General features: G+C 43.6%; 2 protein-coding genes and 2 long non-coding RNA genes across 9 annotated transcripts in view; 2 read left to right on the top strand and 2 right to left on the bottom strand.

The window, feature by feature from the left end:
* Positions 1 to 837: 837 nt before the first annotated feature.
* On the bottom strand, positions 838 to 22,607 carry LOC119123376. Of its 3 annotated transcripts, none has more exons than XR_005098037.1 (3): positions 22,589 to 22,603; positions 20,921 to 20,931; positions 838 to 2,868 (listed from the first exon to the last, which is right to left on the bottom strand). It is a non-coding gene; the product is annotated as an uncharacterized LOC119123376 (long non-coding RNA). The 3 variants fall into 3 exon arrangements; XR_005098035.1 differs by having other exon boundaries at positions 20,915 to 20,931; XR_005098036.1 differs by lacking the exon at positions 20,921 to 20,931 and having other exon boundaries at positions 22,592 to 22,607.
* Positions 2,654 to 13,516, bottom strand: LOC119123370 (rho GTPase-activating protein 40). Of its 3 annotated transcripts, none has more exons than XM_037252411.1 (15): positions 13,332 to 13,516; positions 10,022 to 10,248; positions 9,136 to 9,353; positions 8,980 to 9,058; positions 8,771 to 8,892; positions 8,445 to 8,610; positions 8,061 to 8,152; positions 7,425 to 7,502; positions 7,190 to 7,349; positions 6,769 to 6,851; positions 5,718 to 5,924; positions 5,510 to 5,638; positions 5,184 to 5,335; positions 4,945 to 5,000; positions 2,654 to 4,593 (listed from the first exon to the last, which is right to left on the bottom strand). In XM_037252411.1, exons 1-15 carry the CDS (start codon positions 13,403 to 13,405, stop codon positions 4,487 to 4,489), a joined length of 1,950 nt encoding a protein of 649 aa, XP_037108306.1. In that variant the 5' UTR covers positions 13,406 to 13,516; the 3' UTR covers positions 2,654 to 4,486. The 3 variants fall into 3 exon arrangements, with proteins under 3 accessions (XP_037108306.1, XP_037108304.1, XP_037108305.1); XM_037252409.1 differs by lacking the exon at positions 13,332 to 13,516 and adding an exon at positions 11,750 to 11,974; XM_037252410.1 differs by lacking the exon at positions 13,332 to 13,516 and adding an exon at positions 11,750 to 11,973 and having other exon boundaries at positions 8,980 to 9,055.
* Positions 15,789 to 18,021, top strand: LOC119123379. Its single transcript, XR_005098041.1, has 3 exons — positions 15,789 to 16,110; positions 16,227 to 16,280; positions 16,689 to 18,021. It is a non-coding gene; the product is annotated as an uncharacterized LOC119123379 (long non-coding RNA).
* Positions 20,918 to 22,650, top strand: part of ppp1r16b (protein phosphatase 1, regulatory subunit 16B) — a 35,542-nt gene continuing 33,809 nt past the window's right edge. Inside the window, exon 1 of one of the 2 annotated variants that reach the window (XM_037252412.1) lies at positions 20,918 to 21,079. The gene's annotated coding sequence lies outside the window, so the exon portion shown is untranslated. Of the gene's footprint in view, positions 21,080 to 21,177; positions 21,342 to 22,650 lie in introns of those variants that run through there. The other variant, XM_037252413.1, reaches the window with a different exon arrangement.

A 22,650-nucleotide genomic window follows, 5' to 3' on the forward strand; every position in this document is an offset into this window, starting at 1 on the left:
AAGATAAACTCACCTTTTCACGCAATCGTTTTATCTTTAATTACGTGTGTCACTAAGGAGTTCTTTTATATGGAAATATGACGATATTAAACATCACACACGCGCGCGCGCACACACACACACGCGCGCGCGCACACACACACACACACACACACACACACACACACACACACACACACACACACACACACACACACACACACACACACACACACACACACACACACACACACACACACACTCCCATGTATTGTGCTTTTTATGGCTGCCTCGAATTAAGCATCTATTTGAATTTGTTTGATGTTCCTTTCACATTATTCAACATTCTGGAGCACTGATAGCACTCTCTTTATTACGCGCTTCATTAATTCCAGTGATAATTGAGGTGTGTCTGTGTGTGTGCGTGTGTGTGTGTGTGAGCAGTGTGATGATACTAATATGTACTAGAGATGTGAAAAAAAGTGAATCAAGACAACAGCAGATGCTGGGATAGTCCCCTCCAAAAAAAGAAAATGCTTGTTTCCGTGTTGCTAGGCGACAAGTGTGGCTGGATGGCGGTGATAAACTGGATGCACGCCCCCCAGTGAGGTAAGGGAGGAGGGAGACAGGGAGAGAAAGAGATAGTGGAGAAGGATAGGAGGGAGGAAAGGGAAGGAGAAAGGGAAGAGTCATGTGGCATTACTGATAAACTCTTTTTTATTTGTGTGTAAGGATGCTTGAAACAAGAATAAGGCTTTAAAAAATGACCATGTGTAGTAAGGCTTTAAAAAATGAACATGTATAGTAAAGTTTCAAAAAATGACCATGGCGTTGAAAAAAGATCATGTATAGTAAGGCTTTTTAAATTGTATTTATTAATGACCATGTATAGTATGTATAAAATGTAAACGTATAAAATCCCTATTATACCTCCAAAATTGTCAATTTTTAGGAGATCCCAAAATGACGCAATTATTTAACAATGAACATTTCATCATCACACAACTGATAAAAGATGGAGACGAGTGCTTCCTGCTGCATGTGTGCGTGTCATGGCTACTTGTGAATAGGCGCCAGTGGGTTGATTGTGGATGGAAGGTTGAAGGGGGCGATAGGGGAAGATGGTCAGGCCGAGTGCCAGTGGCTCATACAAGGCTGCTGATTGCTATTCATCCCCAGATTACAGTCATTTAGATATGGGGGGGGGGGGGGGGGGGGGGGGTTGAGTCTGCAAGCATGGCTGCATGGTGAAGGGTGCACCTTGCTTGACTAATAATAGTCACGAATAAAATGAATGGATGAGGATGAATCAAAAGCAGCTACTACAGTTAAATGGAGCGTCAGTCATTGAGTCATATCTCCACTACTGCTTATGCAACCATTATGTTTCAATTTAGGGATGGTAGGTATTCTTCTGGTCACAAGCAGTCCTGTGCTTGCACCAAACTTGATTTAACTGCATGTAGCAAAATTATTTTCAATCCATTCAGACCATAATGATGTAATATGTTTTTGTCATCTGGCTTAGTCATCGCATTTTTCTTTTTTTAAACACAATTTGGCCTAGCTTCACTGTGATTCATCCATGTGGTTGCGTCACAAGGCCTTTTGGACGTGGCGAGAGCTTCTATAATCAAAGTTGATGAGGCATTTAGGAGAAAATGTAGTTTGTCCATGAGCCACATCAGTGATTCATCAAGAAACGAGCGCGCGCGCGCGCACACACACACACTTAATCTGTGTATTGATTAGAAAGGCGCCGCACTTCACATGCAACTGTGTGACGTGCAGATACGCTTGATGAATCCTCTTCTGTGCTGATTCCATCTCTCTGTGTGCATTGCCATTAAGCCATATTGAAAAATACATCATACGACCATCACATAAGATTCACATTTATTGACTAGAAAAAAAAAGAACCTAATTCCATTTTTTTGTATTTAAAACAAACAAGGTCATAAATATACATTTGGAAGGTTTTTAAAATGGCGCGCACACACACATCCTTAAAGGGGTTCTCGATTTACGTCGGTGTTGCATTCTTATGGCTGCAATGTAACTCAATTTGTAAAACTCTAATTAGAGTAAATGACTAGGCACAAACATGAAACGTTATTGGACTGGGAAACCTCACCTTAATGGAAATGTTGAATTTTTCTTTCACGAACCTAGCCTGACAATCATGGTGACAGTAAATGTGTATTAAAAAACATGGAAGGCCATAGATATAAAACAGTCAAACACGAAAAAAACTAGGGAGGTTTATTGATGGCAGCTTAGCATTTTTGTTTTTGCTATTAAACACTGAATAAAGCAATTATTTTATATTAGACGTAACTACAAAACCATCAAATTAAAAATGACGTACTTCAGCACGCACTGTTCCTAACCTCGTGTGCGGGTAGCATCGTAAACCGAAAACCCCCTGCATGCACACACGGGCGTGGCGTACAAATAGACGCAGCGTCAAGCAGAGGGCGTGGCGTGACGTAAGATGACCTGGTGTGGGACCCTGTGGGACGCCGCCTCAGAGGTGACCTACTTCTCTTGATTGTCAGCAGAAGGCCGCTCCATCAGCTCGCTTTTGTACGCGCTCGCTCAACTGTGTCCATGTGATGAAGCTCATCACACACATGCACGCACGCACACACACATGCACACTGCTTTCATGGAGTCCTGAATTTATAACAGCCATTTATTAGCCTTCCCCTTTATCGGAGATGCGACGCCTATGATGCATGCGCCCGGCAGCCAATACGCCACACTACGGTCCAGATGACAGCGAGATGGCGAGCCGGGCGATGATGGACGTCGCCTGTGTGTACGTGAAAGACACAAAATGGCGGCGCCACATCAACATGGCGGCGACACACACACACACACACACACCTGGGTGCAAAATGTAGTAAGAGCGTGACAACTATTTACATGGAAAAGTGAAGTAAATGAATGGCTAGCATCACAAACACGCACCCGACAATGCCTTCACACTCATATAAATAAACATCCCATAGTAACCCGCCTCCTCCAGTTAAAAAAAAAAATGAAGACCAGCTTCACCATGTGTCCTTGAGGAGGTGACACCGTTTGACTTCAAAAATGTCCTTTCAATACACAGGTTAGGAAGTCCATTGATGTTCTTTGCAAAGCCCACGAGACCACAAGGCGGCTCTGATAAGATATCCATCAGTGCATCACAGTCTTTTTTTTAAAGGGCACACTGGAATAAGAGGCAGGCTAGAAGGAGGAGAAATGTTCTGGACTGTCAAAAGGGGGGGAGCATGTAGCCAATCATTGATGTCCATTTTCTGCCACAGAAATCATTCAACACGTCCAAGTAGTTAAGATGCACTTCTGGTCAGTTTTTGCAGGGTGCCAGCAGCGTATAGCCTACAGAAGCAATTGATCTGTAAGGGCACCAGATGGAGGACTCCGTAGTGTGTATGTCTTCAGGGCAAGACCTTCATCACGCACTCACTGACGTATTAAGACGTTTGTGGCCCTGAGAAAATGACCCAAGAGTTTGGTGTTTTAGAGAGTCAAACTTTTTTTGATTTAGTCTCACCCGGCAGTCTGGTGGTTTAAATTAGGCAGCAATAAAAAAAAAAAAAACTCTTGTTGCTGAAGAACTCATAGTGACCCTAAAATGGTTGCTTGAAACCAAAATGGCTGACTTTTTCCATATTGTTTCAGACATGGGATCTTGAGACTTTTTGTGGGTGTCCTAGTGATGGAACAAACTGGCTTCAGGGGCCAAATTGAAAAAAAACCTCAACAGGGTGAATGAATTACGCTTGTTAGGCATGTCGACCCAATTTCATGTCCATTAGTGAAATAGCGTCAGGGATATTTTTACCCAACTTTGGACATTTTTTAGCCCACTTTTCTTCCATCCTGAGTGAATTTTGACGGGTCATGTTGGCGACCTCTAAAATACTTTTCTTTTTTTTTTTCCTTACAGAGGATTGGATAAAAGAAAATTGGGCGGTCAGGACAATTTGCTTGTTCTCTTCCCTTTGAGCAAGGCACTGAACCATTGTACGAGTATGAGCAGGGATGAACTTCAACTTTCTTGCAATAAAGTGCACACATAAAAGCTTGTGTGTGTCAGACTGCCGATGGGGCGGGGCGGGGGAGGTGGTGGCAGAAGGGGGTGGGGGGGTTGTATAGCCAGAGGTGATCTGCGGGGCCATCTGCTCGCTCTCGACTGGCGATGACTGCTGGAGAGAAACGATGGGGCACCAAAACTGCCCAGGGATCCTCTTTCGCTCTCTCTCACTGCTGTCAATGGAGCAGCAGGTCCTTCAGCAGGAAATAATGAGTCATGTCCAAAAGAGGAGAGATGCAGAAGCATAGAGGTGGAGAGGGTGAGCATGGATTTTTTTTGGACCATTTTGCTCAAGGCAGAGTGAGTGTTCATCTGTCCTCCATCTGGATGCTTCTGCCGTGTTGCTCTCACCATGAAATGGCCTCGGACTCTTCCTTCTGTCTTCTTGAATTCATCCTTTCACAAGCTTTTATTGGTGTGGGGCTTCATCTTGAGGACCCACTCCCCTCCGGAGTTGCTGTTGTACAAATCCAGAAGGTATGTGTCGGGGTCCAGGCGGTGCTCACCTAAAGGAAGCAGACCAAAATCACATCCACATTACTGCATTCCAATACAGAATGGATGAAAGCAATTGCTTCATTAAGAGTGTCATTGTGCCGCCTAGTGGCGAAGTTGGCAAATTACAGTTTTCCCAGATGGAGAATAGCTTTCGGCCATTTTGAGATCACATGTGCAACTGAGGCACAGGCGAGTGGGTATCAACGCTCTCCTGTGAGTGCATGAGTGTATGCAGCGTTAGCATTTGTGTGTTTTGATTGAGTGCACGCTGGGTTAGATAAGAGCCCGCCAGCGCTATCAACTCAGTGGGCAGAAAGTCGTGCAAATGGTGCAGAGGACGGACGGCATCAAGCACTTACCGATGTTCCCTCCCACTTCGTACAGGGTGCACTCCGAGTAGGACACGGAGCCATTCCTGTAAAGAAAACATGTGTTTCTGTTATACCTTTAAAGCTCTGAATGGTCTTTTTGGTGAACTACATCCGTCAGGTTTATTGACATTTTCCACTGTTCCAGTCATGACCATTGTTCTATGTATGAATCTAAAGTCCTTTGAGATTTTTTTTTTTCTTTTTCAAGCCGAGGACTTGCAATGTACCTTCGGCGTTGGCCCTTCCCAGTTTCAGGTCCGAGAATGAACTGCTGATAAAAGTGGGTCAGCAGGTCGGACGCTCGTAACTCCTTGTTGATCTGGAAGTCCATGCAGGCGCTAAACTGGTCCCCAACGTAGATCTTCACCCTACGGCATGCCTGCAGAGAGCAGGACCGCATTTTCTAAAAAAATACTTAGAAACACCAAGTTGAACCAGATCTGCTGTTTCAGTTTGGATTGTAGGCTCACATTGGAATGAATGAATAAATAAATGTGCCAATAGGCGAATCCGCAATTTGCGAACACTGTTCAGTGTATTTGTGAAAGCTCACCTCTGAGGTATTTTTCTCAGGTTTTTCCTTGCTCTCGGTATGGCTCTTCCTCAGCAGGTTCTTGAAATGGTAGCGCCGGCTGTTATTCTCGTTCAGCTTGCGCACTTGGTTCATGACAAAAATTGGAATCTGTGGGGAGCGAAGACATCAAAGCTCAGAATACACATCGACGAAATATTCTTGGTAAAAAGCAGTGGGCGCCGCGCACCGTCCAAAGCAGGTCCTGGTAGTAGATGAGCAGTCTCATGACATCAGCGGCCTTCTCCACTAGCCCTTTCTCGGCCCCCTCGGTCAGCCTACTGGGCACGGCCTTGTGGAGGAACAGGTTGGGAGCCATGATAGTTGCCACGGCCCACAGGTTCATCCTGTTCCTCTTCTCTTGGGACACCACCTTGCTGAGAAACTCCAACAGGGCCTTGAGTGAAACACGAAGAAAGGCACAAATGAAGCATCATCAATAAATTGTTCAGGTGCACGTGGACTGCACAAGATTTAAGCGGGATTTTATCAAGTCGCAAATTCTGTTCAAGCTCATCCAATAAGGTGTTATTACATGCCAAAATAGAGCAAGTATATCTTTGATAGACTTTGTTTTATGTACTGGGATTGAGTCCACATGCCACGGCTACATTGCTTCAGGGAGGAAAGTGAGTATGGCGACCCCAAGCGGACAAAAAAATATATATGCACCTCAAATTGTTGTTTAATAATACAAAATCAATTTTCATCCAATAGGAGCAATGTTTCAACTCATGATTGAGATGAGTCATGAAACTGCAAAGTGACAGTTGGGACGGCAAAACAATAAAATGTGGAAGGGTGAGGGCAGCTGCTCATGTTCTGCAGGTGCATCACATGCTCCTCTTTGATCGTCTGACGGTAATCTCCATTCAGTCGCTTCACATATTTGGCAATACAAGTGCGTGTTTGGTTCAGGGTGAGAGTTTACCACATGCCCGTCCATCTATTTGCATGATAAAAGATGGAACCGGCATTGCCAGTGTGTGTGTGCTCCACCCACTTTCACTACTAAAAGCTTCCTTGCCTTGTTTGTGATTTTGGTGTTAAACTCAAGTGCAACCACACAATTAGCTGTTATGAAAGCTTCAAGAGCGGTTGCCAGGCAACCACTGGAATCTAAGGCTTGGCAAAAAAAAAAAAACCCACGTCTTGTTCCCAAAACTATCACTATGTGATTCATTTTTCTGTCCCATGTAATAAATATGCAGTCAAGTGTGTGCGTGTGTGTGCTCGTGTACCTTCAGAGTGTTCCTGTTGGCTTCTGGCAGCAAGAGAATAAGAAGGTTCAGCACGTGAAGTTTCTGCTTGAGCTCGGTGATGTCTGGTAGAGGCACAAAGCAAAGGTGAGACAGTCTGAAGACATACGTGTCACACACACACACATGCACATACACTCATTTCCTCTGTGCTTGCGGAGGCGTAATAGGATGTCCCAAGATGGATGGCGATGTGACAGGGGCCATTAGCTTATGTCTATGTTGGCTCACGCCGTTTATCACCACGCGTCAACTTCCTCACCATCAGTGAGCCATTAATCAGACGATCCTCATATTGAACCATGTTTTATTCAAATAGATCAAAACAGATGAGTACCACACCGCTCTAGAGGATGTGAAAATGGAGCAACATACGGAGCTATAAAAAGTGTCTTCTACTGACCTCTGACGGCGCTAAAGGTGTTGAGGTACTCAGCGGTGAGCAGAGGAGCGGGGAGCTCTCGGATGAATTTCTTGAGAAGCGCGGCGGCGTCGTTGGGACTCACTTCCTCCCATTTGACCTGGCCTGTATAGAGGTTGGCCTCCAGGTTCTGTTGCAGCAACTGAGGGCAGAGAACATACTTTGAGAACATTCTCAAGAGTTCTTTGGTTTGGCTTTTGCTACTCTAATTGAATACCTTGATTCTAGACATAGATCCTGGAACCCGCAGGATCCCCTCGGAATCCACTCCCCTCTTCTCCAGGAAGGTTAATATCTGACAGAGACAAGCAAGTAGAAATGATTTGATCTGAGCAGACAAAGCGCAGCACTGCTGCTGCATTCAGGGTGTTGTCTTACAAAACCAACCCACAAAAAGTGAGGCATCATTAACAGGAAAAAAGAAGACACGGTATTTTTAGCTGGGAATTGGCACGGCACACAATACATTTTGACTTTTGACGTTCGCTTGTATAAAATATATGTAATACTAAAACGCTTTCTGCATCTAGAAAAGGTACAAACAATAATTTGTCCTCCAGAGGCAAATCTATTCAACCTCTGCTACCTGTCAACCCAAATTATCATTGGATCAGAATTCCTCCAATGTGCCCTTCCCTTTTTAATAACACCAGCCCTACCTGCCATTGCAATTACACAGCATGGTCATTTTTTTAACATTGTACCTTACAATAACGCCTACAAATTCTTTTGGATAATAAGCTGTATTGTCCTGTACATCAGAAATATTAAAGAGTACCAAAGAGTCTAAAAACAGCTCAGCTCAAAGCGTACACACGCACATGCACGCATTATACAACACGTGCTGTCTTACCTCTTGCAGGAAGAGAGGAGTGGTTGTCGCCATCTTGACTTTCTGGTCGTTCTCAAGCAACGTGGCCAGCGGCACGCCGAACAACGGGCTCTCTGAGACGACATGTTTATGTGCTCATTAGTTTTAATTCCATCAAGTCAAATTCTATCAACAGTAGCTTATCATTAAAATTCTTATGTGAAGGCTTGTTTACATACTCTATACAATGACGCCATAGTTACTGGGTTGGAGTCACTATGCAGGAAGCTGAAGAACTATGTTGTCCTGCCCTAGTTATGTTGGCAGCCTGACAAACAAACCATGGAAACTATTTCTCATCTGTTCTCACCTATTTATACCTTCCACCTGTTTTCTGTGTGTGTGTGTGCACGTGAGACGCCATACCTGACATTTTCCTCTTGGCCGTCTTGTGCCGCTTCACCTCCAGGCCGATGAGGTCGCACAGCGCCGTCATATCGATGAGAGCCAACTGGCGCACTTTCTTCATGTCAGCGTGAGACAGGTCTTGAATTCGAGTGACTCCCAGGCGGCACTTGCAGCAGATTAACCGCTGGTGGGGATTGGCGGCGAGACAATTGGTTGGAAGAGGAACAAGGAAGAAAAAAACGGTTGGGTGAAAATACAACCTTGGCATGTGGCCAAATATATAGTGTGGGAGAAGGCAGACATTGTCGCTGATACCAGCCAGCGCCAAAGGGTCAGATGCTTACAGGTAAGGTCGCGTCCTCCTTCCTCTGCTGGATATTGTTGGGCGACATTCGGGCCCGATTGAACAAGGCGGCGGCGGCCTGTTCACAATAAGCCACTTCGGTGTAGAAAACCTCCGTGGGAGCTGGACGAGGAACGCAACGTTCACAGATATAAATAAACGCATGCGGTACCACAACTGACTGACAACTTTCCTTTGTCAAGGCCTCACCTGAGCGTGAGCTTTTGGAGACTGATGCCCTCGTGTTCTGGGTCAGTTCTTCACTATGCTGAGACTCGGAAAATCCCTGCTGGAGGAAAGTATTTATCAGGAAATACAGAAAGTGTGCTGTGGAAAAAGCTTCCTTAGGACGTGCGTGAGGCTCACCTGACGGATAGGCGTGTCGAAGATGTCGCGTACGTGGCGCGGAGCCGTTTTGTTCCTCTTGCGTAGGGACATGGTGTAGGTATTAACTCTGCGCTGGACTGCCTCGGACTGTGCCGGCGTTAGCGTGGACAGAAGCCCGCCATCCAAATCCGCGCTGTCCTCGCTGATGAGGGGGGATAGACCGGCATCGTTCAGCCACCACTCCTCTTGTTCCCCCTCTGACATGGACACACGGACACACATTGAACAACATTTCCAAAACATCCAGGGGTGCAGTAATAATGTGCATATATGACCCTGAGAGGAACATAGCTAAAAATTGTTGAGCAAGTATATTGATCACAGTATACGCTCCATTGATGATATTGCTTCATTTGCCTGCTAATACAATATAGCATGAGCTAACATTAGCTTTGTTTGCAGGTCGGAGGACACAAATACCTTCTGACCAAGCTCCTTTCTGTAAGAATGCTCGTGTGGAGTCACTGATTTGAATCAACTCAAAACACACGTGAAGGGCTTTTGTTACGATATCAAACGTAAGGTATTGTAGGCCTTTAAACCTTTTACACAAAGGCAGTCATGTGACCATGCTGCGTGTGGCATCTTAAAGCTTCATGAGGACTTTTTTCTTTTTTTAAATCCCCAATTGATGACTTTAAGCCAACAAGGAGCTCCATTATCACAACAATAGGAGCTGATTAAAGGGCAGTCAGATCATTGGGTGAACACAATGAAATTGATGTCAATACAAATCAGCCCTCTTGGCCACCGATTGCGTGTCGTCATGGTAATGTGTTCTCCTCTGAAACCTGATATGTTGCCATGGCAAAAGCATCATTTGAGCAGTGAGAGAGCAAAAGGCTACTTGAATGACCACTTTTACCTTCCGATTGTCGGGAATCCCTGCGGATGCAATCGGGCTCCGCGAGGCCACCTCCCCGTCGGATGTTCTCCACTTCTTCTTCCCAGAAGGATTTCAGGTAGTGTTCGTCGGGATGCTGGTCCTGGGAGGGCGGCGAGGGCGGCGGCGTGTGTGCGCTGTGCTCAGCGGCAGCTCGGTCCTGCGGGCTGGCCCAGGGCTCCGCGCTCATCTCGGTGGGGCTGGGATCTCTGGCGCAGACATACACACACGGGAAGAAATCACAGGCGTGCATGCAAACAAAAGGACGCTGGAGGCGAGGGGCGAAGACTGCGGGGGAGGGGCGGGGAAGACGGACGGAGGAGCCGGCACGAAGATGGAGAGACAAAAGAAGCGGGATGGAGAGATGGAGAGGAGAAGGCGAAGGGGAGGGCGGGTGTCTATTGTTCCTGCCAAAGGTAGCTTGGTGATGTAAAACCACCACTAGATGTCACTGTAAGAACGTAACTGTAACTCCCACGCTGTTTAATTAATATAAATAAATTTATATATATATATATATATATATATATATATATATATATCTTTTTCGGTTTCATTAGTTTTGTGATGTTCAGTTATATTTAACTTTTAAGAACAATATGTTTGCATTTATTCTTTCAGAACTGATTGCTTGGGTATAATTTTCAAGTCTTTTTATGGTCACATGCAAAACTGCAATAAGGTGAGTCATAATTCACTTTTGGGCATCACTACAGAAATGTTTTGTTCTACAAAAGAGTTTAAAAAAAACCCCAATGTGTGTATTTCTGTGTACAGGTTCAATCATTCATTTTAAATGAATATATTTGTCATTTTTTTGTTTCCTGTACTTTAGCCAAGCGTTAATCGTAAAATTACGCATGTCACGGTGGCTTACAACGATATCAAATTCACTTTTTAGGAATTAAAAAAATAAATAAAAATACACCACTATGCAAATTTCTTTTGAGAGTTGCCAGACAAATAAGGCAGAGACACAGGATGTGACCAGATGAGGCACCACGCCCGTGTGGCTCAGTCACATTCCAAAAAAGCACAAATCAAATCGCCAATCACGAGCCGGGTAACATAATGTAGCCGTGACCGCAATGTTCTTGACAAGCCTATCTAAACAAAGACAAGCTCTAATACCAAAAGACAAAGGCGAGTGAGATGAAGGCCAGATTGTCCGATCAAAAGTACACCAAGTTATTGATTGACTTCTTTTTAAAAAGCACACAAGTAGTGAATCAGCACAGGCGAGAGCAACAATGAGCTTTTCTTATTAACCGCCGCCTCACTGCTCACCCGTTTTTTGCAAGTGCTAAATTGCCTATTTCCTGCTGATTAATCAACCCATTGGCCTCATCTGCTGCACAAAATGCTGTAATTTGTCAGAGTAGAATGCTCGGAATGTGAGCGCTTTTAGATTTAACGTGAGAGTTATTTAGAAGCGTAATTTGCTTTGGGAAAAAAGTGCTCAAGTACCCATTTTCTGCTGATTAAGCAACGCTGGCTCATCTGCTACGTGTTAACTGTTTAGTAGAAAAAAAAAAAGGCGCTGTAGCAAATAACATGAAGTGATTTATACCCTTTCCAACCCGATGTTCAAAAGAGCCAAACTAATCAAGTTGTAATTCAATCAATGCAAGGAAAGTGTTATTTATGCTCATAGAACACAAGTTTAATGACGCAAGAAAAGTTCCGACTTGACTTTTGCAGGGTTCCTACCTGGATTTCTTGCTGTGTACTTTGTGTGCCTTTAAGATTCTGACCCTCATCGGTTTCCATCGTGAAAACTGCACGGTGGGCTCTTGTCCCCTGGTCACCATGACCTCCTCCCTGCCTCCCATGTTCACGGCGCCAAAAGAATCCAGGAATTAAGGAGTACGGTTAAAGAACACAACATATGAGGGTGTTTGAATTGCTGTCCTGGATGGCAACAGGAAGGTCTGGTAAGTCTCTTTTGTGAGTTTGAGGTGCGGGAGCAGGCTTGAATGCCATATGGGAGGGGCGACGCCTTGAATGTGAAAGCATGGTTCTCACCTGACCTAGCTAAGGTGACACGCCCCTGCTAGGCGTTACAAGATAATCGTGAAAGAATCGACCTTTTAATGAAAATACACTAAGGCAGATTGTAATTGGAGTTTTCTACTGCTCAGTCCTGGGGAACATATTTTTGGGGCCTTTGTTACCTTAGTGTCCAATAATGAGCCTTTGCTCTCTTTGTGCTTTAATGACTGATTAATTTCCAAAAAATGAGCCTCTTTAAAACAATTGAGTCTGTTTTAAGTGAATCAAAGCGAGCGTGTGGGTGTTCATTGCTTAACAATGACGTACCTGATGACTTAGTTCCCAGCATGCATACCTGAGTTTGTAAGGCAAAAAGTGGGGCAAAAAGGCACTTTACTCAAGCGCGAATTGGCAAACATTTAGCAAAATCATCTGCCAAATGTGTAAAATTAAAAAAAAAAATATATAATAATAATAAAATCACAACACTACATACGCTTGAACAAGTGAAAAGCAGTATGAAATTTTCCACTTTAGAAATTGCATATTTTCATCTTGACATTATTTCTGTATGACGTGGCTGAGTGTGGCGCAACACAAGCCAAACAAACAATTCCAGCACTGTGATGTATTCCACAAAAACCTGCAGTGCAGCTTTTGCATGAATGCAAAGTAAAAGTAAAAGATTTAAGCTCAAACATAGAATGTTCAAATATTTTTAGTTTCCCCCCAAAAAATTGGCAAAAATCTGCCTTTTCACTCCCTACATATTCACTGAAAAAAACTTCCTTCTTTGTGGTATTGAGCTCTTCCTGTCTTATGTTTTTGCAGAACAAGCTAACAATTGTGTTGAGAACCTGTCATACATTCTTTTTGATTGCCAACAACAGCGACTAGTGAAAATGTCCCATCATCAGTATTATTTTGATTTGAAGTGCCTTGAACAGGAAACTACAGCTGTGGGCAGAAAACAATGGACAAAATGTCAAAAGTGTTTTTTTTTTGTAGCCGATGGAGTTGACTTGATAGCACTAATAACACAAAGTAACCCCGGCTTGGCTCTGTCAAGGAATAAAGTAATCCGCTGGAAAAAAGAAAAGGTGCTCATGTCGAAAGCAAGACCAGGTTTAATCCTTGTGGAGGAATTCCACTGCAAGCTCCTTAACCTTTACAGAATGTAAGAAGCCACTCACGCAAGCTTGACAAGGATTTGGAGACTGATACTAAAAACATGCTTCCACTCACTCGCTTCTCCCCAAATCTTCAAGTTTATTACTAGGACCACCGAGTCCGATCCTACCTGGCCTTGGCCCGCCCGATGCCTCGGGCCGAGAGCAGGAGCAGGGCCACCGAGGCGCCTCTCCCCCACGGCATCCCGCTGATGGTCCCCCCACCAAACTGGAGGAAGCAGCAAACTGTTTCCTTGCACTCGCTTCAGCGAGCAAACACATCGCTAGAACAAGGACGGCCCGGGTGCTTCCACACGCGCGTATTACGTCGCATCCTGTGGAAGGAAGGGGCTCTGTGTGAGATGCAGACCGCTTCAATGGACAGCTGCACCACCGTCCCGTCCCGTCCTAGCCAGCTGGACGGATAAAGTTTTGTTGTTTGGTTTCGGCAGCAACTAGTTCACTTATTATATTGAATGGTTTACGGAATACTGATGTGTAGAAACTGCTTGGACTTATGTGAAACTTGATCTCTGCTCTTTTGTCCTTATGGTGGTGATGTCACTTATTAACAACACAGGTGGACAGAAAACAAAAAAGTTGGCGCAAAGTAAAAATGTAAATACTATTTTTGTTTTGTGTTGAATTGATGAATATGCCTTATATTGAATTCCCCAAAATATTTTTATATAATTAAATTTTAAATGTATATTTTTCTGTATTTTAATTTTTTCATTTTTTTTTACGAACTGTCCTTGTCTGGTTTCACAGGTGTGGAGTGTTGTGTAATCTGTGACAATAGAATCACTACAGCATTGAAAATTTAACAATAATTCAGCTACAATTGTACCCAAAATGATCTAAATCTGTCAAGACCTTTGCAAGAGATTAAAAGTGTGGATTGAACTTTGAAACGCGGCGTGTTACTTAAGAAATGCAAAAGCATGCAAGCAGCTCAGGGATATAAATAACACTGTTGTTTGGGGGAGAAAAAAAGAATCACGGGAGGTCGCATGACGTCATCAATAATATTGGTCGCCAGTTAATGGCATTATCGACAAACCACCATACACATTTATGGACAATTTAGTCTTCAATTAAGATAGCACGCATGTTTTGGGGATTTGTAAGGAAGCCAGAGTACCTCAGACCTGTGAAGCAGACATGACCAGGCACGGGAAGGCACAACCTAAACTTCAAATCCCGAACCTCAAAACTGTGAGGCAGATGTGTTAAGCATTCGGATCAGAAGGGTCATCGGGCTGGGAGCGCAGAACCGCAGACACGCCGTGGTGTGTTGCTAACTCTCAACTTATTGGTGATTTTCCCAGTCGCCTCTTGGACTTTGTGTCTAACCAGATCAACACAGATTACCGCAAACGCGAGAATCTGCTTGAGGATTTAGCTTTCCTCAACAGCACTTTGTGTAAACCTTTCACCACTGTCCCCAACAACCATTTTCCATCGTGAATTTCCACGCAGCTTTCTGCCTGGCAAGACCTTGACGTGTCAAAAAGAATGCGTCCGTTCTTGCTCGGTGAGGGCATACCTGATAAGACAAGGCTCCCTCCCTCTTAAGCCGAGACCTTACTCGCCTTCTCTGACAAACAAGCTTAGCTCACGACAGGAGGAGAGAGTGCTCCAGGAGGTCACGGCACGTTTGTGCGTGACCCCGCAGATGGCATGTGACAGCCAGATCAGCCTCGTGCCCCGTTCATCCACATCGTTGCAAATGGGCCACGTGCGGTCAAGGATGTGGGCGGCGACAGGAAAGTGGAGCACACCGTGCAAAGCAGGAGAAAAGTCGTGGAAATGGATAAGAGTGACATGGTGACAGAGGAGGATAAGAGCGGCGGCTAAAGACAACAAGAACGGGGTGGCACCGTGGCAGATCATGCAAAAAATTCAACTGGGTTATTTCATGACTCTGCACTTTTCCCAGTGTACGGAATTATAGGGGGGGTGCTTTGGAATGACGTATTGTATTGTAGCAAACTTGCAATTGTGTTTCGGGGATTGCTCAAGGAAGTAAAGACAAGATGCATCCATCCAGAAAATGAAAGCTTTCCATTTGAAAAACAGGAACATGGGCGTTCTCACCAACTATCAATGGCATCATTTATGGTGGCTCATTAATTCATTACAGTGACGCTCAACTGGTTCGGGGAACGAGTCGAGCAAAGCTTTAATCATCACTGTGTATTCAAAACAAAAGCCACTAGGCAGACAAAAACCTCTGAACAAGACACATTCGTGAGAGCTCACTTGATGAATAGCAACATGCAATAACTTTCCTCCACAGTTAGCTCACATAAAATGAGCCAAGTATCTAGCCAAGTAAACATGGCAATATATTTATTTATTATTTGGTTTATAGCTACTAAGCCTGGCTGATTAATTAATACAAATTTGTTCTGAGGAAGATTTGTTTTAGCAGCTTCAGGTGTTAAAAGTGACGGGGCAATCGCAGAGTCAACCGCGCAAAACTTCCCCAGGTGCATATTTATAGATTGAAGAAGTGATTTATTTACGTTGGGAACTTTGACATAAGGTATGTTCTTACAAGCCGCAGATATTTTGCCTCGCCTTGGGCCTCACCTGCACAACCTTACATAGGAGAAAAGGAGGCTGGAGGGCTGGGACATGATCCAACAACAGAACACAGTTATGCCACCGTGACATCCAGTTATCATCGTTTTCATTCCAACTGTCAAATTAGCCAAATGTGTCAAGGCTGAAACGCTTCACGCTCATAAATTATGGCCTCGCTTGAAAACTTTTATTTTTTTAGTAATATCACGATTGCAAGCTTGCCAACAAGCAGACACAAACAGGAAATCAAAAGCCCGTCACCACGGCGACCACAAACGCTGTGATTTTGTTTTGAAAGGAAAAGACAAGCTAGCAAAGGTAATCTGACACAAAAGGGTTCCTTACCTCAAGAATCAGCAGCGACTCCATCTCAGGCGTGTGAAAGCTCAACTCTTTCTCCGTGTGGACTTTTGCTCTTCTTCTTTGCTCTGGAGATCAACAGATGGCACGGGTGGAGATCAGTCACTCTGCTGGCCTCCCTGATGATGGTGAGGTGATGCTAATGAGACTTTACTCCACCACCACCACCCCTCATCTGGTGGCTGACGTCGTCGCACTTATTTACATATTAAACATGAAATAAAAATTAAACGTTGCTCAACGTTAGAATGAAGGAAAAAAAAAAAACCTCACCGGAAGTCAAACATCTCTAATCACAATATCCCGCAGTCATTAAACCTAATTTGTGATAATGACATCTGTACTGCCGTGATAAAATTAATCTTTTGCTTGTCTCCTCTTTATGTCATGACGAATGTTGACAACGTCAGTCAGAGTTCATTCCTGACATGCTTATAAAGGCCTGTTAAGTGAATCTCGTCTGCTTGCGCACAGTCAAGGTGGAGAATGTGCTCCGATCTGACATCCTGTTTTTGTTTTCATTGCCCTCCTCTCAGCTCGCCCGCTTCATTCCAGACATATACGCGCACACACATGGATGAAGAGACAGAGCAGCAGAGGCCGCAGAGGGTCTTAAAGCAGCCCACGCTCTTCCTGCTATTGTTTCATCTCAGGGACCCTTCGCAAGGGCTAATATCCACTCGTCTGGCTGTTCTGTTACCATGGCGATAGAAGCCCCTTTACAAACTCCCTAAACAAGAGGCATTTATGAACGGTACTGACACGGAATGAGGTTACTAAGTCGAGCGGGCAATTTGGAAGAGGTAGTCAGGCTGAAAATTTTACACCTTCTAAACAGTCAAAAAACAAAACCCACTTTCACCCTGCCTGTTAAAAAAAAAAAAAAAGTCTATTTTTCACATCGTTTTATACGAACGGTACTGACATCAAACTGGGTGACAAAGTCGATGGGACAATTTTCTGCTGTTGGAAGTCCTTGAAATGAAAGTCCTGTTTTTCCGTTTTGTATTCTGAGCAATGTTGACGGCGGGATTGTATGGCGGTGGGCTTACCTTGTGACATGTGTGCTTTAAGCAGGATTGCTAAATTCCTTAAGGCCTTCAGCTGCTTTAGGAGAGGCTGGGAGAAGGGCCTGGCATCTGCTGCTCACTCTCCTGGCTCCAAACTAAGTGAAAACAATTCAGTGCTATTAATGAAATGCTGACTTGGTTGAAGAAGAAAAACCACAATGCCACACAAAAATTTACTTTTACGAGTAATAATAATAATCATGTCAGAGCCAGATCGTTCGGTTTCTCTTTTGGACACACTCCCTAAAACTGGACCATCATCTCGTGTAATGTCATGAGATTTCTTCTAACCTTGTAATATAAGAAATCCAATAGGTAAACGGAGGTGCAGTGAGTTTTGTTGGAGGCACAGATTAGCGCGAGCTAGCAAGGTTAGCACACATGATTTTCAGAGGAATGAAAAGCTTACTGGCCATTGGCCCTAATACTTTTTCTTAGAATGGGCTAATTTCAACAAGACAAAAGATAAGGTGCGGTTATTTTTGATGAAACCATGTTACAGTCAAAAACTTGAAACAGTAAATATTGTGAAATAAGGCGTAATGTCTTCAAGAAAAAGACTCAAATCACATTGTTAAGCAAATACTTGATTAGCGTCGGATTAATCTCGCGTTAGTTCACAAAGAGGAAAGCTTTACCAGAACTGATGATTACATAAACGCACAGACAAAAGGGGCTATACAAGCCATTTCTATTTTTAACCTCTGCTTTCAAATATCCTGCTTTGGGATTAGGCATCATTTGAAGGGGCCAACGCACATTGCTGCCCAGCAAGCGCAGTAGCACGGGTTGCTGTGACGACCAACGAGGGAATTAAAACGATTGTTTTAATTACGTTCTTACATGAATCAGTTTTACGGAGCCACCCAACATTTGACATTTGGATTCGCACACTATCCACACAGTTAACAGCTAAACCTTAATGTCCAATCTGAAATTCTGCTGACTCGGCTTTTAGCATTTATTCTTGCAATCTATTCAAATTCATCATTATATTTATAATAATAATAATATGGCAATATCATCAGGTTTTATGTTGTGTGTGTGTGGTGGCAGTTTCCACAAGTTATCAGGTATGGTTCTTTGCCCTACATCAGCAGCACCACTGAGTGTCCACATGCCTGCATTACACTTCAAATAATCCTACTTTCTAATCAACACTTCAATATAGTTGACAATGCTTTTCATTTCACTACTGTAATATACTTATGATTTTTTTTCATCACGCTTTGACATATTTTACTCCCCCCAAAAATTGCAATTGCCCCATGTGGCCACTAAAAGGAGCTCCGACCTTTCAGATTCATACGCTTACTATTTTTTTTAATGTAGAATTGTTGCACTGAGTAAATGTTCACTATTTATTATAGCGTTTTACATTTTCACACTAACCGGTGTTACCAATTTTTGGAGGCACTTGGAAAGGAAATCCAGTATGAAAGGAGGAACAGCATCCTTTCTCAGTGTTTCTCCATTAAGTCGGTGGTTTATAACGCGAGACGAGGAGAAAAAGAAGCTCTAGGAGAGAATAGAGATGCTATAGATATTTCTGCCAATGCAAAAGAAATAAGTCACTAAATGATTGGTTTTAGTGTCAAATCCTCTGGAAGAAGGTTCAGAACTCCAGGCTGTACTTTAGAAACCAGGTGTTATTCCTCACAGAAACAAGTAAGGAGAGAGGGAGGGAGAGAGAGAGAGACAGACAGACAAACATTAAGCCCCCAAATTGCAGTGGAACTTAATCAACTGTACATTTTTACCAAAGTGCAAAATGTGCAACTTGCATCTGAGCTCAGACATCACAAGCTTTTTATGAGCTCATAAAGAAGACTTGCAGTGCAGACGTCTTGAAGCGAGAAATGGAAAAAGTTGGGTTAAATGCAGTGCGTGTGGGGCATCACTTTGCTTTTGTGCAAAACTGTCCATCACCTAACAGAAGGAGAGTACTTAAGAGATAAATGCAATTATTTCATCCAAGTTCTTGTCTTGTCTGTCGGGGGCCGTACGTGCCGCTTAAAGGGCTTTTTAATGTCTTATTTCAGTGAACTGTCATTTGCATCTGTCTCATTTGCATTTCTATGACTCACTCAATCACACAGACTCATTTATGCACACGCTATCCACGTTGACGAGACACTTTGACAAGTAACCATATTTAATCACCCCATGTAGATGTTCTTAACTATAAATATAGAAATATTGTTAAGACATTGCAATGACGCCACTATCAGTAATAAAAAAACAAAACAGGGATGATTTGTTTTTGTCAGGGTAAAAATCCCAATCTCAATGTGTGCAATTAGTCTGGGATGGTGAGGAAGAATTATTGATGATATTGATTTCCAACAACATCTGCCTTAAGATGGATGATATTAAAAAATATGTTTCTCGTCAGTGTTCTGTCAGGAGGGATCATTTTTCCTATGATGGTTCAAACATTTGTTTGCAGAAATTGCCTTGATTTTGACGCCTGTCAGCCCTGAAAAGGGGAAAGGAGAAATTAAATATTTTTTTTTCGATACCACTTTTTCACAGACCGATGTCAATACGAGTATTCAATTTATTAGTAGTGACCGATACCAATACCATGTTCCGAGTAGTACGAGTACTTTTGATAGATAAAATTCATAAGCATCTAATTATCTAGCTATAATACCAGAAATTAATTACTAAATGATCAGTCATTTCTGGCACGCAATCATCATTTGCATGTATTGAATGAGTATCTTGTTGTACTTGTGGCGGTGGCGACCGTCCCGTCTGTCAACGCCGTACACTCAAACACAATAGGCAAAGTGATAAATAAAATCCAGAGTGATTACAAAAAAAAGTAAGCACTTGATGATGGGGGCATACTCCATCATTGTTGACGTGCTAATATCTTAATGGTGGGAGTTGACTGTGGAGGGACAGACGCAGCGCTGTTGGCGCTCATCCGAGACAAAGATAGATTCGAAAAAGGAGACGCCGGCTCAACAGAGGGAGGCATGCCTGGCGGATTTATGATCCAAGAATCCTGAAAAAACGAGAAGACAAAGTATCGATTCTTTTCTCACCGGTTTGTAGGAATCTAATCTATTTGTGCTACTCTCAACTGACTCAACAGCCTTGGTTTTGGTCCGAAAAGAAGTGGGGCAAGGGAGGCTGCATGGGTGTAAATCCATCAAATATGTAGCAAGTCAAATCTTGAAGCTCGGCACCAGAAAGATTGGGGTTAAAGGGAGAGGGAGCGGTGGGTGGGGAGGGTACCAACGAGTACCGTACTTTGTCAAGCATTATGACTTGACCCACATTCTCACAACACTAGTTTTAAGGTCAGTGGGGCCAGTTTAGTGGCTTTTTTTCCCCATCCCTGTTGCAACTAATTTACCCCAAAATGCAATTATCAAGTTGAAGTCCCACTATGAAACAGATAATATGAGACAACAAACTCCTTGTAACAGACAACCCACTGCCAATTTATAGTTTTTAACTTTCCTTATGAGAAAAGGACAACATTCCCTGGAACTGGATGCCAAAATGAACCAATGAATTGAAGAGGGGGAAAAACGAATAATAATGACGTTTTTAAGGAAGAAACGAGAAGTATTCATTTTTCTGCTCAACTGGTGGGGGCTTCCTCAGTGCAACCCTGCCTCACACTGCGCCTCCATCCTCCTCCTCTTAGCCCCGCCCTCCAGAAGACCAACTACACGCACACACACGCACACTGACTTTTTGAACACACGCGCACTCACTGCATAGCTAAGAAGATCGGCGAATCTCCCCTATAACGGGACAAGTTTAAGCGAGCCGGATAACCAGCGATTCTTCACCCGCCGTTCTCCCCGCATTGGAGCGCCTGTCCCCGGGCAGAGGTGAGTGGCGACGAGCCGGCCGGACGTGTTGCAGAAGTGCACGACAAGGGATTTCCTTTTCGAGGGAGAGACATGCCTCATTCTTCGGGACTCTTTTTTCCTCTCAATTCGTCTTCTCTGCGGAGCACTTTTTGCTAGTTAGCTCACTTTTAGCGGCTTCCAGAGGTGCACCGAACCCCGGAGGATCGTGGCTGGCGCCTCGGCTGCAGTAAAGCGGGGGGCAGCCGGAGATTAGCGGGGCAGGAGTCGACATCCTTCCCCGGTGGGTTGTTACACTGCTCTTACGGTACACATGGTGCTCTAGACTTTTGCCACTGCTGGGACACTGACGGCTACGTTTTAGCACTTTTTAACTTATCTGCTGCACTTTATTTTTTGGGGGGGAGGGCGTTTGATTATTTTCTCCATTTTTAGTCTATATAATTTGCTGCAGCTTCTTCCAACATTCTACAAAAAGGTACTGTGAAAACTCTAAATTGTGCATGACTGGAAAACTGAGTCTCTGAAATCTGCAGTTATTTAAGACTAAACTTCCATTTGTGTAAATATTATGTGCCTTTGTCACTGGTTGGTAACCAGTCCAGGGTGGACGATGCAAAACGTTGACAAGAATTAAAAACTCTTGAATTGTACATGCATAGGTGAGTGTCAATAGTTGTTTTTCTATCTATATAAATGTGCTTTGTGATTGACCGGTGACCAGTCCAGGGTGTACCTAGCATTTCTCGCCAAGGTGGCTGGCATTGAGGACTCTGAAATTGTCCACTGATGCGTGCCTTGGTGACGAGTCTGGAGGGTACTTCGCGTTGCTTGCCAAAAGTTCATTGGGATCAGCTCCAGCTCATCTGAGAGCCTAATGAGAACAAGCGCTACAGAAAACAGATATCAGCTCATGTTTAAATGGATGCGTCCAGCTTATTTGTTGTTCATTTCAGGTAATTTTTCAATTTGTTTCCCGTGGGAATTTGCACGATGCATCAGCTAAGCGCTGTCGGCGAGTTATGATTATGTATGATCCAGTTCGATGGAAAACTCACAAATCATAATTGACTAACCCAATAATTTCTACTGGCAACTGAAAAAGAAATTCGAAAAGTGAAACTCATTTAGAGTCACCATATACAGAGAGAAATATTTCATTTTTTTTGTAGAAAATACAACTTAAACATGAAATTCACACGACATAAAAACAACTGTTGAAAAAGATTCTCAAAAGAGAAATTAGGAAGACTTTGGTCATGAATTGCATGGCAGGCAGGATTAAATGCTTTTGCAGGCCTTATATGGCCTGCAGGCCAAAGGTTACCCACCCCTTTTCAAAATTATTAGCTCTGCCTTGACTCATTGATCAGTATGACTAGATGGACTTGTTAATGTGTCAATTAGAATGGCTAGTGATTAACTGCATGCTGGTCTTATTAATCAAACATACTGTGACCGGTCACAACTGTTCCATTTGGCGGTAGCCTCGCTTTCCTCTGTTGGTCTAGCCTTTCCGAACACTCGCACAACACACACACACACGCACTAAAGGAAACATCATTGGCTCTGTTTGTCTTACTTGTGCTGGT

Source organism: Syngnathus acus, chromosome 5, assembly GCF_901709675.1.
Source record: "Syngnathus acus chromosome 5, fSynAcu1.2, whole genome shotgun sequence".
Taxonomy (NCBI): domain Eukaryota; kingdom Metazoa; phylum Chordata; class Actinopteri; order Syngnathiformes; family Syngnathidae; genus Syngnathus; species Syngnathus acus.